The sequence below is a fragment of the Patella vulgata genome, chromosome 3 (genome assembly GCF_932274485.2).
Source record: "Patella vulgata chromosome 3, xgPatVulg1.2, whole genome shotgun sequence".
In the NCBI taxonomy this organism is placed as follows: Eukaryota; Metazoa; Mollusca; class Gastropoda; family Patellidae; genus Patella; species Patella vulgata.
This window is the reverse complement of record NC_065881.2, coordinates 7880732-7897635: the sequence shown is the minus strand read 5'-3', so window position 1 is coordinate 7897635 and position 16904 is coordinate 7880732. Positions and strand designations below refer to the sequence as shown.

Below are 16904 nucleotides of genomic sequence, written 5' to 3'. Positions count from 1 at the left end.
TCAGAGAGAGAGAGAGAGAAATGGGGTTTAAAGTCCACTCAACACAAACTAGGTCATTTCGGGACTAACATATGGTTCGGTTCTATTTCAATATTTCGCTTGCGCGTAGGGGTCTTTAGCAGTGGGAGGAAACCGGAGAAAACCCACGAGGTTGGACAGGCGACCATATTCCTTGTCACGTACAACCGGGGAATCGAGTGATTTAGGAAGTTGTAAATTCGATCTGATAGAATGTTGCATTCGGAAGAATGTTGCAGAGTTTTAGAGAGAGAGAGAGAGAGAGAGAGAGAGAGAGAGAGAGAGGGGAGAAATGGGGTTTAACGTCCACTCAACACAAACTAGGTCATTTCGGGACTAACATATGGTTAATTTTATTTCATTAATTCGCTTGCGCGTAGGGGTCTTTAGCAGTGGGAGGAAACCGGAGGACCCGGAGAAAACCCACGAGGTTGGACAGGCGACGTATTTTAATCAGATTGTAGGGGCTAATAAGATTACCTAGATAATACCAACCCCAATCGACTTTACAGAAAGTTGATACGGTGAATAACCGCTTTAAAGGAGCTAAATCGCTAATATTTGGGACCTAGGAATTGACACAAATGGGTCACAACGCATATAATAATGTAATATGAATGTATATAAACTGATTTACATACAATCGTTTTCGTTTTTACGCTAATTTCAAATCAGTTGTGTTCAGCGAAATACGCCAGAAATCTCAATCGAACGGCAATCTCTAGCGTCTGGTTATTCTAGTCGACACCGAAAGTATTTATTGTGCATGCTGTCCAGATAACAATATAGTGTCACCGTTTGACATGACTTGTGGAATATGTCTACCCTCGTTCTTCGAGTCCCTTGTTACAAATGGCACTGAACCGCATTATGGTACACGATTCGTGTACCAATGGTAAAATGTTTATTTTGTCTTAAATATTAGATATCAGAAACTCATCTTTTCCCGGTAAGATCACAACATCAATGTTGATTTAAATTGACAAATAATTCGTGTTTTCAATGTCGAAGACTTTGGATGATATTGAGTTAGAGACTTAGCTACTTTAAATCATCTCTACTTGCTACAGAAGGTGTAGTCTAGAGGTGTGTAAATACACAATGGCTGACGGAAAAGCTCTAATCCTGAAGGGGGGGTTGGATGGCCGAATGGTTAGCACGTGCGCGTAGGGGTCTTTAGCAGTGGGAGGAAACCGGATGACCCGGAGAAAACCCACGGGGTTGGACAGGCGACCCTATTCCTTGTCACGTACAACCTGGGAATCGAAACCACGCCAGTTGACTCAATGACAGACCTTATGATATAGCGCGCACGTGCTAACCATTCGGCCATCCCAACCCCTGGGCCGAAGGGGACTATGTAGAAAAATCAATGGAAACCATTAACTTTGTACAGACCTTTCACAGATAGGCTTATAACTTTTCAGCAAGCCCTCGTACACATCATATTGAAATCATTTTCAACATAATACGACTCTACTTAATCTCTTCAAATGCGTGATCTGCAAGTCAATCATGGTAAGGGAAATAACTCTCATTTTATAGCAGCGTTTTGGGATACATCGATTAGTTACTGCCAGCTCAATTTTTGTCAATGTCGCTGAGATTTAAATCAGGTTAGGGCGAGATAGTAGGTTAGGGTTAGGGTAAGCATTGGGGTTAGGTCCAGGGTTAGCAGATTGCATTGATGGTAACTCAAGAATTATCTAGAAACCGTGTCATGTATATCCTGGGGGGGGGGGGGGCTGGGCTATCCTGGGTGGCCCACTGTATGGCGTAAGCCCGTCTTCATTTCATCTCATTTGTATTAGGCCGGGGTTGAAAATATCTGCTAAAACTATCTACATTAAACATAGGGGATTGGATGGCTGAATGGTTAGCGCGTGCGCGTTGTATCAAACGGTCTGTCCTTGAGTCAACTGGCGTTGTTTCGATTCCCCGGTTGTACATGACAATGAGTAAAGTCGCCTGTTCAACCTCGTGGGTGTTCCCCAGGTCCTGCCGTTTCCTCCCACTGCTAAAGACATCTATTGAATTATTGAAATAAAATTGAACCATATGTTAGTTCCGAAATGACATGGTTTGTGTCGAGTGGACGTTCTCTCTCTCTCTCTCTCTCTCTCTCTCTCTCTCCGCCGTACATTCTTCTATCTGTCCACCTTTAAACCATGAATATTTGCCTAAACCTGGTAGGGAATGTTAATTTAAACCTCCTTCATCGATTCTAGGCTGCAAAATGAACAAAAAATTGACCATGCAGAAAGGGGATGGGGGGAGTGAGAGACGACCTACAATTCGTACAGAGATGGTGGTCTGCTTCCAATAATGGTGGAATTGTTCATGGAGTTATCTCCCATGTTTCAGTTTAGTCGTTCAGGACAAAGGTATCGGATGTGATATCATTTGTTTCTACTGACTGTATTTGGCCAGATTATCGCCGTCAACAAACGCCATCCACTGTCAAGACTAGTTGCATCATTACTATTGCGCTTCTTTCTTTTATTGATGGCTGGGTTTCTTGTGGCATTTTCTCTGTGTTATTTTGAGTTTTTTTGAAAGTTGAATTGAAGACCAGCATGTAAAGTAACAAGAACATGGGCGTGGATTTAGAATCGGGGCGGGTGGGGGGGGTGAGGCGAATAGGTCTCTGCCCCCCCCCCCATGATTTTGATCGCAAGGACAGATTTTCAGGTTTATATCCACATAAATGACCCGTTCTGAAGGCTATCTAACCACTGCCTTGGGTCTCGCCAAAGTTACTGATCTTCACGATATCTCCTTAATTGATCGATCGCAGTTATCAATTATTCCATATCGTCATCATATTACACCTAGCTACAGCTTTCATCGACATAACACTGGTACAGTAAACTGTTCGTAATTATTATTTTGGTTTGGTAATGGAATGTTCCAGGTTCCTGGGTTCGTCCGTTCCCCCCCCCCCCAAAAGTTATGACAAATCCACGCCCTTGAACAAGAACATGTCCAACAATTCGTCTTAAACCAAACCAGTATTGAATGTAATGACCCCGTAGGGTGTAGGAAGGGTTAATTAAGCTAGTTTCGTTTTCTCTCGTGTCGCGTATTCTTCACCGTGATGGGATCGGGGGCCCAAGTAAGCCAGTTGGATATATGGCCACAGATCACCAATGATTTCCCCATTGAATTTAATTTTAATGTTAATTCTCGTCTCTTAGACCGACTCTAGTTGTTTCCCAATTTTCGTTGGGTAGAACGCTTTCTACAACAGATGGAGCAACATGTGGCAACCTCTGGAAGTAAAGATTATTAAACACTTGCAATTTTCGGTCCTACATTTCAACCAAACCAACCTCTGAACTCTTGTATCCTTCCGCCTCAAAATCATGAATATTCACCAAAACCTGGCAGAAAATGTATTTTCAAACCCTTTTCTTCGATTCCACACTAAAACGTCAACAAAAATGGCGATGCAAAAGGTGGAAAAGGAAAAAGGGAGAGAAAGACTAAAAATAACTTTCACCCTACTTTCGTGGATGACGGTGAGCTGTGTCAATATAGAAGAATTATGTCGTGTCGTGCGTCAATTAATTGCAGAGTTATTCCCTTCTCACCACCGCCTCTCTGGGGATCACTTGGCTAAGTGGGTAAGACGCTGGCTGCTAGCCTGGAGGTCGGGTGTTCGATCCCTGCATTGGCCGAGAAAGTTCATCCAGATTTTCCGGCGTGGTTCTCCCTTGTCAGTGATGCAGGACGGAGGGGTTGACAAGGAAAGCTGTCTAGTCGTTCGGATGGGACGAAAAACCGAGGTCCCGTGTACACATTGGCGTGCACGTAAAAGATCCCTTGGCAGTTGGATTTCGATATAAGAGTAGGCCGTAGTGCCGCTGTCCGGGCAAAATTTCCCTCATAGCACACTGTATGGCGTATGCCCGTCTTCATTAGCCCAGTTCGGAGCAAAACAGTAGGACGTTAAACCCCATTTCATTTCATTTCATTTCACCACCGCCTCTGATATTATTTATTTAGACTTGAACTGTTTGGTTGGATAATCATAAGGGTGGGGGAGGGTGTGTGTGTGTGTGTGTGTGTTGGGGGGGGGGGGGTCCAACCTCGAAATGAGAGGATATTTTCCATTTGTATTCTTAATTATAAGATCTATAATTAATTTGGGAACATTTTAGAGTGAATTGAGTGATGAACAAATAGTTCTTAAACCCAACTATAACATGTTCAATATCGTAAGAACAATCTGATTAAAACACAGATCCTATTTCGTTTCGTTTTTTATAGTTCAAAATTTCGATTTACTTGTCTTTACTACACTACGATCTGGAAGAGTTGTTATACTACTTGCGTTTTGGTTGAAGTAGGAGGGTTGGATGGCTTAGTGGTTAGCACGTGCGCGCTGTATCATTAAGTCTGCCATTGAGTCAACTAGCGTGGTTTCGAATCCCCGGTTGTACGTGACAAGGAGTAGGGTCGCCTGTCCAACCTCGTGGGTTTTCTCCGGGTCCTCCGGTTTCCTCCCACTGCTAAAGACCCCTACGCGCAAGCGAATTATTGAAATAAAATTCAACAATATGTTAGTCCCGAAATGACCTAGTTTGTGTCGAGTGGACGTTAAACCCCATTTCTCTCTCTCTCTCTCTGGTTGAAGTAAGGGATAAGCCAATGAAACAGTCTGTTACGGCGACTTATTGGCGTTCCATGCACGGAACTGTGAGCAAACCCCTAGAAACGCCAACGCTGATTGATTAATTAATGTCTGACTCGTAGGATCAAAAGCCGCTCGTACGACCCCTGACACGACCTTCGAGTACAACTTGTCAGATATTAATGTAGTGTAGGCCATCGAAAGTATAAAAAAACGAAGCGAAATATGAGGGAGGGGGCTATAGTTTTCTGTCTGTTCACCAATCCAGTTACCGCGAATAGAGATCAGGCCCCGAGGTGTCAAAGCATTCTCGGGGGATCACGTGGCTAAGTGGGTAAGACGCTGGCTCGCTAGCATGGAGGTCGGATGTTCGATCCCTGCCTGCATTGGCCGAGAAAGTTCATCCAGATTTTCCGGCGTGATTTCCCCTTGTCAGTGATGCAGGACGGAGGGCCTGACAAGGACAGCGGTCTAGTCGTTCGGATGGGACGAAAAACCGACGTCCCGTTAAACCCCATTTCATTTCATTTCATTTCAAAGCATTCTCAGACTTAAGTTAAGAATTTACTCAACTTTGATCTAGAAACAGAAAACTTTGCACATAGTTTCTTATTGATGTATTTGATACATTAAAACAACAAAAGTTTTATAAAAACTATATTGTGGTTAAAATAAGGCCAACAATTTTGAGTAAATGCTTAACTTAAGTCTGAGAATGTTTTGTGAACTCTCGGGTCCTGTCATAGAGTCGAGCTTGTTCATTTATATTTATTTTTTCGCGGTTTCGATCTGGTGTTGGCAGAGAAAGTTAATCGGGATTTTCCGTCGTGGTTTCCCCATGTCAGTAGTGCAGGATAGGGGTGGGGGCTGACAACTACAGTTGTCTAGTCGTTCGGGTGTGACGAAAAGCCGAGGTCCGGCGTACACATTGGTGTGCACGTAAATGATCCCTTGACAGTTGGAATTCGCTATAAGAGTAGGCCGTAGCGCCTCTGTCCTGGAATAATTACCCTTATAGTACACGGTATGGCGTATGCCCGTCGGGTGTGACGAAAAGCCGAGGTCCGGCGTACACATTGGTGTGCACGTAAATGATCCCTTGACAGTTGGAATTCGCTATAAGAGTAGGCCGTAGCGCCTCTGTCCTGGAATAATTACCCTTATAGTATTAATAGAACACAATTTTTATGGGAAACAATCACTGGTTTATGGCGTATGGCGTATGCCCGTCGGGGCAGAACAGTAGGACGTTAAACCCTATTTCATTTTCATTTCATTTATATTTATTCAAACCAAAAGTAGAAATGGTATTTTCTCTGTAATGTCCTCATCCTGAAACATAATGTACACAATATGATCCATACAATAAAGAGCTGCTTGGTCTTCCATAATAAACAAGAGAGTAAGAGAGAATGGGGTTTAACGTTCACAAACTAGGTCATTTCGGGACTAACATATGGTTTAATTTTATTTCAATAATTCGCTTGCGCGTAGGAGTCTCTAGCAGTGGGAGGAAACCGGAGGACCCGGAGAAAACCCACGAGGTTGGACAAGCGACCCTAATTGTCAAGTACAACCGGGGAATCGAACCAACGCCAGTTGACTCAGTGACAGACTTTATGATACAGCGCGCACGTGCTGACCATTTAGTCATCCACCCACCTCCACCCCTCCCAATAATAAACAAGCCATAATTCTATGAAACATTAATTAAGGATTTTATTAATGAGAGACGTTTCTAGTAGCAAATATCAGAGTATTCTGTGCAAAGTCAATGTTTTTTTTTCGGGGTTTAGCGTCTTGTGCCAACCGACTAATGAAGAGGGTACATGAGGGATATTTTGCACTGCTAGCCGGTGCTATAGCCTATCCGTATTTCGATTGCAGATTATCACGGGATCTATAACGTGTTTAAGCAGATGGACTCCGGTTATCGCGCAATCAAAACCACTAGAGGCCCTCCATCCCGCACCAGGATTAGGTCTAGAAACTAAGGTCCATTGCAAATTTCGTCATAGGTCACGAGATGTAATAAGGATTAGTGCACGGGGTAGAGTGAGGGCTAACAATCTCGTCAACAATCACCTTTCCCAACTCTATTCAGATCTGGTGACCTATGAAGAAATCTGCAATGGACATTAACTTTTAGTCTTTGCCGGGAAACCAGGTTAGGATATCTCGAGGAACTGTCTCGGCTAATATTTGGATCAAACCTGGGATATCACAGCTATTGATGTAGCGGCATACTCAGAAAGCCATCGCCCCCTCCTCCCTCCCCTCCCCACCTTGAATCTATAAGGGTGTTTGCGGGGAATTAAGCACGAGGGTTTGACACAAAGTAGTTCATTTTGGGATTAACATATGCTTGCGCGTAGGGATCTTTAGCAGTTGGTGGAAACCGGAGGACCCAGAGAAAACTCACGAGATTGGACCCTAATCCTTGTCACGTACAACCGGGGAATCGAAACCACGCCAGTTGACTCAATGACAGACTTTATTCGGCCATCCATCCCCCCCCCCCTTCTCCAATAGTCAAAGCATAACTTATAGGTTTTTCTTAGTTTTTGCATACGACAGTGGATTAGAAGCTTGTTGTCGTTCGTATGGGTTTAACGTCCGCTTCCACCGAAGGTGATGCAGACAAGATGTCTAATTTTAGTTTATACGGAGTAAACCCACGAGGTTGCGAAGGCGCCCCTATCAGCAAGCTACATACGTTCGCTCACACCGGGGATCAACTTCACTACCGTAAACCCGGTGGAGCTCGATGTGCGACACTGTAGACCATTTGGTCTACCCCCGAATTTGAATCTTACCCGATTGTCCTGTTATATTCAGCTCCATTACACCTCATTGGCATTCACTTCGATTCCTCTAATTTCTGGAATGGACAATGTATATATACTATTCAAAAAAAAGTAGGGGATATTTGATTTTGGGGGCATAATACTAAAATATGCAAATGACTACGAAAAAAGTCACTATAGAACCTAACAGAAGTAACATTTCCAGTTACATGTGACGCCCAAACGCACCAATAGCTACCGCATGGAATGCAGGTGATGCTTGGGATCATCATGGGGGTCCAACCCAAGATTTGCACGACTCTGACTTTGAATGTTACAGTCATTGTGGCATTGAATTCCAGGGTGGAAACATCAGTTTAATTGTTTTAGTGACCAGAAAACAAATTTTGATATGCGTCGGCTTACCCAAAATGAAAGGTTACGTGCCCTTGGCATGCTACAGATCGGCACAACACAGGCGGTTGTGGCGCGGACGATGAATGTTTCTCAGTCTGTCATAAGCAGGCTATGGTCCAGATACCGTGATACACAATCTGTACAGGACAGACCACGCTCAGATCGACCAAGGGCGACAACTCAAGCCCAGGATCGATTTATCCGTACCTTGGCCTTGAGAAATCGTGTCATCACAGCAAATCAGATCAGCGCTCGTCTTCAAACAGACACTGGTGTGAGAGTGAGTGGCCAGACGATTCGGAATCGACTGCATAGGGGTCACCTTCGCGCCCGACGTCCTCGCGTGATCCCTTGTTTGAGAGATCATCACATTCAGGCAAGACGTCGTTGGTGTAGGGATCGTCAACACTGGGATAATCGACGCTGGAGCAATGTGATGTTTTCAGATGAGTCAAGGTTCACTGTTGATTTTTTGGACAGACGTAGGAGGGTGTGGCGTCGTCGAAACGAGCGCTTCCAAGACGTTAACGTCATCAGACATGATCGATTTGGGGGTGGTTCTGTTATGGTGTGGGGAGGCATCACTGTTGCTGGAAGAACGGCTTTACATGTTGTTGCAGGGCGTGTTACAGGCCAGTACTACCGGATAAACATCTTGGTAGTCCATGTTGTGCCGTTCGCACGACGTCATGGCCGCCGTTTCATCTTCCAGGATGACAACGCAAGATGTCACAGGGCCAGGATCGTTACAGGTTACCTCCAACAACAGAACATCACCACATTACCTTGGCCAGCACTGAGTCCCGACCTCTCCCCCATCGAGCATGTCTGGGACATGCTTGGACAGAGGTTACGTCAACGTCAACAACGTCCTGCCAATGTCCAAGAACTTGCTGCTGCGTTGCAACAGGAATGGGACAATCTGGACCAAAATGACCTTAGACGTCTCATTAGGAGTATGCCACGTCGGATCAATGCTTGTTTGGCAAACAGAGGAGGATTTACCCGTTACTGACTTGGTTGTCATGCTGTGGTAACTTTGCTGTTTGACCCCGGGTATCATTTTACCCTTATAATGGTCAGTCTGTGCCTTACTTAGTCTAACGATCATTTGGAATAAATCGATGAATGTGAACTTCATTTCATTTTGTCATTTGTTTCTTCGTCAGTTTCATTAGGTGACTTTAATAACACTTAAAAATCAAATATCCCCTACTTTTTTTGAAAAGTATATTAAGAACGAAAAAAGGGTCACAATATTAGCAATCTGATTAAAACACAGATCCTATTTCGTTTCGTTTTTTCATAGTTCAAGATCTTGTTTTACTTGTCTTTACTACACTAGGATCTGGAAGAGTTGTTATATAACCAGCGTTCTGGATGATGTGAAGGATTAGCCAATGAAACGGTCTGTTACGGTGAGTTTTTGACGTGAGATGCACTGAACTTTTGGTAAACCACTAGAAACGTCAACGCTAATTGATTAATCAATGTCTGAAATCACAGGGTCAACAGCCGCTCGTATGACACCTGATGCGACCTTCAACCACCACTAGTCAGATATTCATATAGTGTAGACCATCGAAAGTATAAAAAACGAAACGAAATATAGATCTGTATTTCAATCAGATCGCAATATTAGTTTCTTGTTTTTCGCACCACCCAAACAACTGGACACTGTTTATCGTCAGCTCCAACTACTCTGGGTTCTTTTACGTGCACGTCACTGTGTACCTCGGTTTTTCGCCCCACCCAAACGACTGGACGCTGTTCATCGTCAGCTCCAACTACTCTGGGTTCTTTTACGTGCACGCCAGTGTGTACCTCGGTTTCTCTGTCCATCCGAACGAAGGGACGCTGTTTTTTACCATTCTATATATTACATGTATTAAAAACATATATTTACCGTCTCTATCAATTTGCCCATTTCTATTTTTATCAATACACAGGAAGTCGTTTAATACACCTGCTTCACAGGTATCATCACGTAATACACGTGACAACGCCCTATAATATGCATCATCAGTAAAATGTCCACCAATATCCCGAGAACGTAGTTTCATAATCTCTAAAAGAAATAGAAAGTAATATGAGTCGCTGATTCGGGTTTAAACATGCCAGACTTTTTACGATTGGTACACGAATCGTGTACCATAATGCGTTTCAGCGCAATTTGTAACAAGCGACTCGAGGAACGAGGTTAGACATATTCCACAAGTCATGTCAAACGGTGACCCCCATACTTGTCTGCGATATTCTTATCTGGAGAGCATGTGCAATAAATACTATCGGAGTAGACTGGAATAACCAGTCGCTAGAGATTGCCATTCGATTGAGACTTCTGGCGTATTTCGCCGAACATAACTGCTTTGAAATTAGAGTAAAAACGGAAACGACTGAATGTAAATCAGTTTATTTACATTCATATTACATTATTATATACGTTGCGACCCATTTGTGTCAATTTCTAGGTCGAAATATTAGCGATTTAGCTCCTTTAAAGATACATTATGGGAGATTAGATAACGAGTTGGCAGTTCTCACTATAATAGTTAAAAACTAGATAATGTAAAGGGAATTTGCTGAAATTTCATTCAAATTGATCCACTCTGAACCGAGATTTTAGCGATTGAATATTCGGCCTAGCCTCGATCATCATTACTAAAGTCGGTACGAAAAAAAACATAGTCAGGATTATCCATTTCATGATTAAATCAAGAATGAAAGTGGAACAGCAAATGGTATCCTAATCCAGTAAACATCGCTGGCTAGCTTTGACATCGAGAGTTGATTAAGGTCTTGCCATGTTAATAAATGTCTAATTAATAGTTTATATAATATTTCAGGCCTAAAGAAAGACCTGCAATAGGCAGATTTAGCTCTTGCATAATGTATGTTTAATATATATGAATATGACTTCTTTGATTGCGGATAATATTCAATATTATGTTGCGGCTACGTGGGGGGTGTAGCGAGGTATGTTTTGGATTATAGAAACGATACTCGATTATATAGGAAACATGTTTATTAAAGGCTGTTGCCTTTCTATACTCAGTACTCACATCTTGACTATACAAGATTTTACAAAGAAAAACACATGGTTTCAAAATATGGCTGCCAACTCAACTTCTTACAACATTTTTTTTAACTCCAAAAAAAGAGAGTCAAAAGAAAACAAGAGTTGTCTCCCTTCAATCATTAATCATTTCAGAACACACTCCCCCCTTATTGACGCGAGGTCAATAAAATACACTAAAATTTAACATAATTCTTGAGATTTGAACTCTTAATAACAAAACTCTATATCTTGGATACTATTCTTTAAGATGCATTACTCTATAAGATTCTATACTCAAATACTAAGATTCTATACTCAAAATATTAAGATTCTAAACTCGTTACATGTACTAAGATTCTAAACTCGTAAATACATATATAACACTGATTTCTAACTGTGTACTCCAATACTTATCAATAATAAGATACATTCTCTACTAATCTCTAACCAACTCTATTGGATACAATTTCTGTATAGGTCGATTCATAAATATTATTTTGCCCTGTTTGTTCTGAACTCTTACAACAGCGGATCGCACGTTATTATCACGACCTGGTAAAATTCTATCAACTCTACCCATTTCCCAATTTAAGCGCGATACTTTATCATCAAATACTAGCACAATATCACCCTCACGTATGATAGGACCTGTTTTAACTCTGGAACGATGATGCTCGCGTAATTGAGTAACATAGTCATTCCGCCATCTTGACCAATAATGATTTATAACAGTCTGCAAGTATTTCTTGCGCTTGCAGAATTCTGAAGAGGTATTACCAACTACTTTAGGATTTGGAGTAAACAGCGGTTCAGACAATATCCTTCTCCCCAATACTAAATGCGAAGGGGTTAGGGGTTCTATACAATCATCGCTAAGATATGTAAGAGGACGCGAGTTTAAAACGCCTTCAATGTCCACTAATAAAGTCAGTAGCTCCTCATACGACAAATGAGCATTACCTAAAGCTTTTTTCAGGCATCGTTTAGTTGAACGCACCATACGCTCAAAAAATCCGCCCCACCATGGGGATCGTTCAATATTATAACACCATTTAATGTTCCTACTATTTGTAAAGGCTCGAAGTTCAGCACTCTTGAAAACCAATCCATTGTCTGAATTCACTAAAGTTGGTACTCCACGCCTTCCAATAAAACGTCGAAAACTCCTAATAAAAGAGGAAGAACTAGCGTCCGTTGCTAAATCTAAATGAACCGCGCGACTACTCGCACAAGTATACAACACTATGAACACCTTGTTCATCTCTCCACTCTTAGAATAAATGTCTTTAACGTATAATGGTCCAGCATAGTCCACTCCAATATTTGTAAAAGCGAAATCGTCAGAAAGTCGAAATTCTGGTAAAGGAGGCGCTAACGGAACTCCATAAGATTTACCTTCCATTTTACGACAAGGAATACATTTAGTAATCACAGCTTTAACAACTTGTCGTCCGCGACAAACCCAAAACTTTTGGCGCAACTGAACTAAAGTCTCTGCTGTCCCATTATGATGCACATCTCGGTGACACTTTTCAATAATCAAACTCGTAAAACGATGAGAATCTGGTAGGAAAATAGGAAATTTGGCATCAAACGGCAAATTAGAATTATCTATACGACCATAACATCTCAAAATACCATTGTCATCAGGTTTTAAATTAAGCGATAGCCTCTGTTGCTCAAATTTACGGCCACTCAAACTATGTTGAATATCTCTGCACCAGATATTTTCGGCACAATTAATTTCTTCCTTGGACAATTGATCTGTTTGGACTTGTACATTGTCTCTTTTATTCTTCACGAAACGCAAAACATAAGCAGTCACTCTTAGTAGGCTATTAAAGTTGCTATAGCGGGAAACGTCTAGTATATTTTCGATATTGTGATTAGTTTCGACATTTGCGACACAAACAGTTGCTTTCTTAACTTCAGAATAAAATGGTTCACTCAAAGTTTCTTCAACGTTCCTCGGCCAATTCTCTGTCGAACTTAGCAAGTATGGTGGTCCATGCCACCATAGATCATTGTTTACCAATTCTACTGCCTTGCATCCACGTGAAGCAACATCTGCAGGATTTTCTTTAGTTGAGCAGTAAGACCATTTACTAACGTCAGAAGAATCACGAATTTCAACCACACGATTATTCACGAACTGCTTAAACTCACGAGTAGTATTTTTAATCCAAGATAACGCGACTTGAGAATCAGACCAAAAATATACAGGCGCATCTACGATGTCCTTTAAAGCTTCTTTTACACATGCAGCTAGTCTAACAGATATTAAGCATGCTAGTAGCTCAAGTCTGGGTATAGATTGTTTCTTTAAAGGCGCCACACGCGTTTTAGAGGCAATTAAATTACAGTGTATTTCTTTAGTATCTGAATGTTCACATCTGATATATACACAAGAACCATACGCCTTTTCGGAAGCGTCACCGAATACATGAAATTGAATAGAATTCGCTTGCCGTAGTTCATAACAAATACAGCGGTTAATGTGCAAAGCCTTTACAGCAGATAGGCTAGACACTAAATTATTCCAATAATCACAAAAATTATTATCTAACGGATCATCCCAGTCTAAAGGATTTTCACACAACTTTTGAAAACATAGCTTAAACAGTAATACAATAGGTGATATTAAACCAACTGGATCAAAGAATTTCGCAGTTGTACTAAGAACCTGTCTTTTAGTTAAAGTTGCATTAACAATCATACTTGACAAAATTTTATCAAATTCGAATTGAAACATATCAGCGCTATTATCCCACTTTTGACCTAAAACACTGTTACAATCAAAATTTGAATTCTGAACAAAATCATTATAACCTGTATCGTCTTCGATTACATCAGTCTCCATTTTCTTAACATCAAATTCTACTTCAGGAAAATCACTGGACTCATGCAGCATAGACATTAACACTTGCGAATTACTACACCATTTTCTCATATTGAATCCACCCTGATTTAAACATAATTTAACTAATTTACATAAATCATAAGCAGAGTTTACATTATCTGCCCCAGAAGCAAAATCATCAACATACAATGACTTAAGAATATTATTCAAAATTTCAAAGTTATCATCCATAGAATTACTTAAGTGATAACGAAGGGTTGCATTTAAAATGAACGGACTTGAAGTCACTCCAAAGACCACTCTATTAAATCTAAACACTTTAATTTTAGGTGACTCGCTAAATGGATCATCAACCCATAAGAATCTAAGAAAGTCTCGATGCTCTTTATAAATGGCAATGTTCAAAAATGCCTTCTGTATGTCAGCAGTCAGAGCGATGGAATTCATTCTAAAACGAAGGAGAATATCGAAAATAAGCGGATTTAAAGAAGGGCCCGAGTATAAACACTCATTAAGACTAGGTCCACTTGTTTTACACGAGGCATCATACACAACTCTTAACTTAGTTGTGTCCTTATCTAAGCGTAAAACTTCTCTGTGCGGAATATAATGTATTGATCCAGAATTAATTATTACATCATCATCATTTACAATATCAATAATACCTTCAGATAATTGTTCATTAATTATTCTATCATATTCTTTAAGAACATCCGGCTTACTATTAAGTCGATACAAAAGAGATGATAAGCGTTTAACACACGTAGAATAATTATCAGATATTTTAAGATGATTTTCTTTAAATGGTAACTTCACTTCATACCTTTTACCCTCAAATGTGATATTATCATTAAAATCTGACAAAACACTAGATTCGTCATTACGAATACCCAAAGATTCAAGCTCCCAAAACTTATTCAACTCAGACTTAATTGAAGATACATCACAATTGTCATCAGATACAGAACTAACGTGCAATACATGCGTATGACTTAAATTAATAGTACATTGGTCACTACTCGAATTATTAATTACAGGGCCAGACAGCACCCACCCAAGTTTCGTCAACATTGCAACCGGGCCAGGGAACTCCCCCCGTCTCGTTTCGCCACAAAAGAAATTCCAATAGAAATCTGCCCCGATTAATATATCTACTGCAAAATCAGAAGGCCCAGATGGATTAGCTAATTTCAAACCCCGTAGATGAGGGTACTTTACTAAAGCATTACATGTTAATTGGTCGCTTATGGCATTGCATATAGAAGGTACACAATGCGCTGTAACATACAAATGTAAACCATCATCACCTGCAACAGTAAATTGAACAATATCACATAATCGTAACTTAGGAGTTTCCTCCCCAAAAGTTTTAATAAGTAAATTTTCACGCCCCACAGTTCTTAAATTTAACAATCTACGTGTTTCATCAGTAACATATGTTCTTTGACTACACAAATCAAATACAATGTTCTTATACAATCCCCTAGAATTATCATTATGATTAGCACATACAAAACCTACAGCAGTTTGTAACAAAATAGAATTTTGATCATCTGTACACGTCATGTTAGATGTCACAGTTTGACTCGGTTGTCCGGTTTCAGTTTTATTAACATAACTAGGCCGCCTTAAATTTTGTTCAGGCCTATAAGTACAAATGGCTTTATTGTGTCTTTCTCCGCAGTTAAAGCATTTATAGTCACGATTAGGACAATTTCGTAACACATGTCCAGAGCGCAAACACAAAAAACACTTTGCTTTATGACGTAAAATAGATTTGCGAGCTGAAATGTCGGTAACAGAAGTGCAATTCACAGATGGGTGTTGCTGAGTACAAAACACACAGTACGGAACAGGTCTTTGATCTTTACTCGAAAATAAAGTTGAAGCTGTTGAGGGATTAACCCGGTTCGATCTGGATTGAGGACTGTATACGTTGTTCAAAGAATACCCGGATTTCTTGGTAGAATTACTATGCATTAAATCGACTCGCTCTCTAGCTTCAAGTTCAGTTTTTAAAATATCTAAGACCTCGTCCACACTCCAATCTTTAACTCCACGGCTAATAAATAAACGTAACTCTTCAGGAAGTTTATTCATGATAATAGGAATAAGAATATTACCATACGATTCAGACTGTACACCCATAGATTTTAGACTTCGTATCTGGACCTCAATGGTGTCGTATAATCTGCGAATATGTTTAACTTCACAACCACTCGTAACAGATTGTAAATTTAGTAAAACGTCCATATGCCCAGAAATAATAACTTGCTTATTTGCAAACCTATCTTTTAAAAGCTGAATTGCTGCATCATAGTTTTCGCCTATCAAGGACAAACCTGCTACACAAGAAGATGCCGGTCCGTCCAACAGACTCTTTAAATAATTAAATTTCTCAACATTTGAAATGGCACTGTTATTATCTACTGCAGCCTGGAAGCTATCCCAAAAAGGCTGCCACAACTTTGAATCACCAGAAAATCTAGGCAAACACAATTTTGGCAATTTAGTCTTACAGACAAAAGTTTCTTTCAATGAATTACTAGGGCTACTCAAATCAGAATTATCAGCTATACTGGTACTCAATTTTTCACTGGCCTTCTCATTCTTATGTAAACAAAATTTGATTTTATATAAAGTTCTATTAATAGTGTCCGCAAATTCACTTGATTCAAAAATATCATTACCCACTTCATCTTCGTCTTCAATATCTTCCAATACTTTTTCATCGTAAGATGCTAAAACAACTTTCTTTTCCGTTAAAGAAATTCTGTATCCTTCTAAACTTTCAACTGAAGAAGGAGATCCATCAAATTCGGCTAATAATTCTTGAACACTTTGAATAATTCGGGTAACAAAGGCCCTATGTCCCCCTCTGATGCGTTTGTTTTTCTTGGCCACATCACTACGCCTGTCTGCGTCGTTACTGGTCGTAGACATGATAATAAATGTCAATACTTTATAGGATTAAGATAATAAGGTCGACTGGCACATGAACTTAACTCAAGAGATTGACTGACATAACTGTATCCGTCTCGTCGGACCATGTTTTGGATTATAGAAACGATACTCGATTATATAGGAAACATGTTTATTAAAGGCTGTTGCCTTTCTATACTCAGTACT

The 16904-nt window shown here is 40.5% G+C and overlaps 1 protein-coding gene across 1 annotated transcript; it reads right to left on the bottom strand.

Annotated features, from left to right (window-relative positions):
- Nucleotides 1-11290: 11290 nt before the first annotated feature.
- On the bottom strand, nt 11291-15551 carry LOC126815886 (uncharacterized). The gene is made up of 2 exons (XM_050541915.2): nt 14441-15551; nt 11291-12310 (listed from the first exon to the last, which is right to left on the bottom strand). Exons 1-2 carry the CDS (start codon nt 15339-15341, stop codon nt 11352-11354), a joined length of 1860 nt encoding a protein of 619 aa, XP_050397872.1. The 5' UTR covers nt 15342-15551; the 3' UTR covers nt 11291-11351.
- Nucleotides 15552-16904: the final 1353 nt, after the last annotated feature.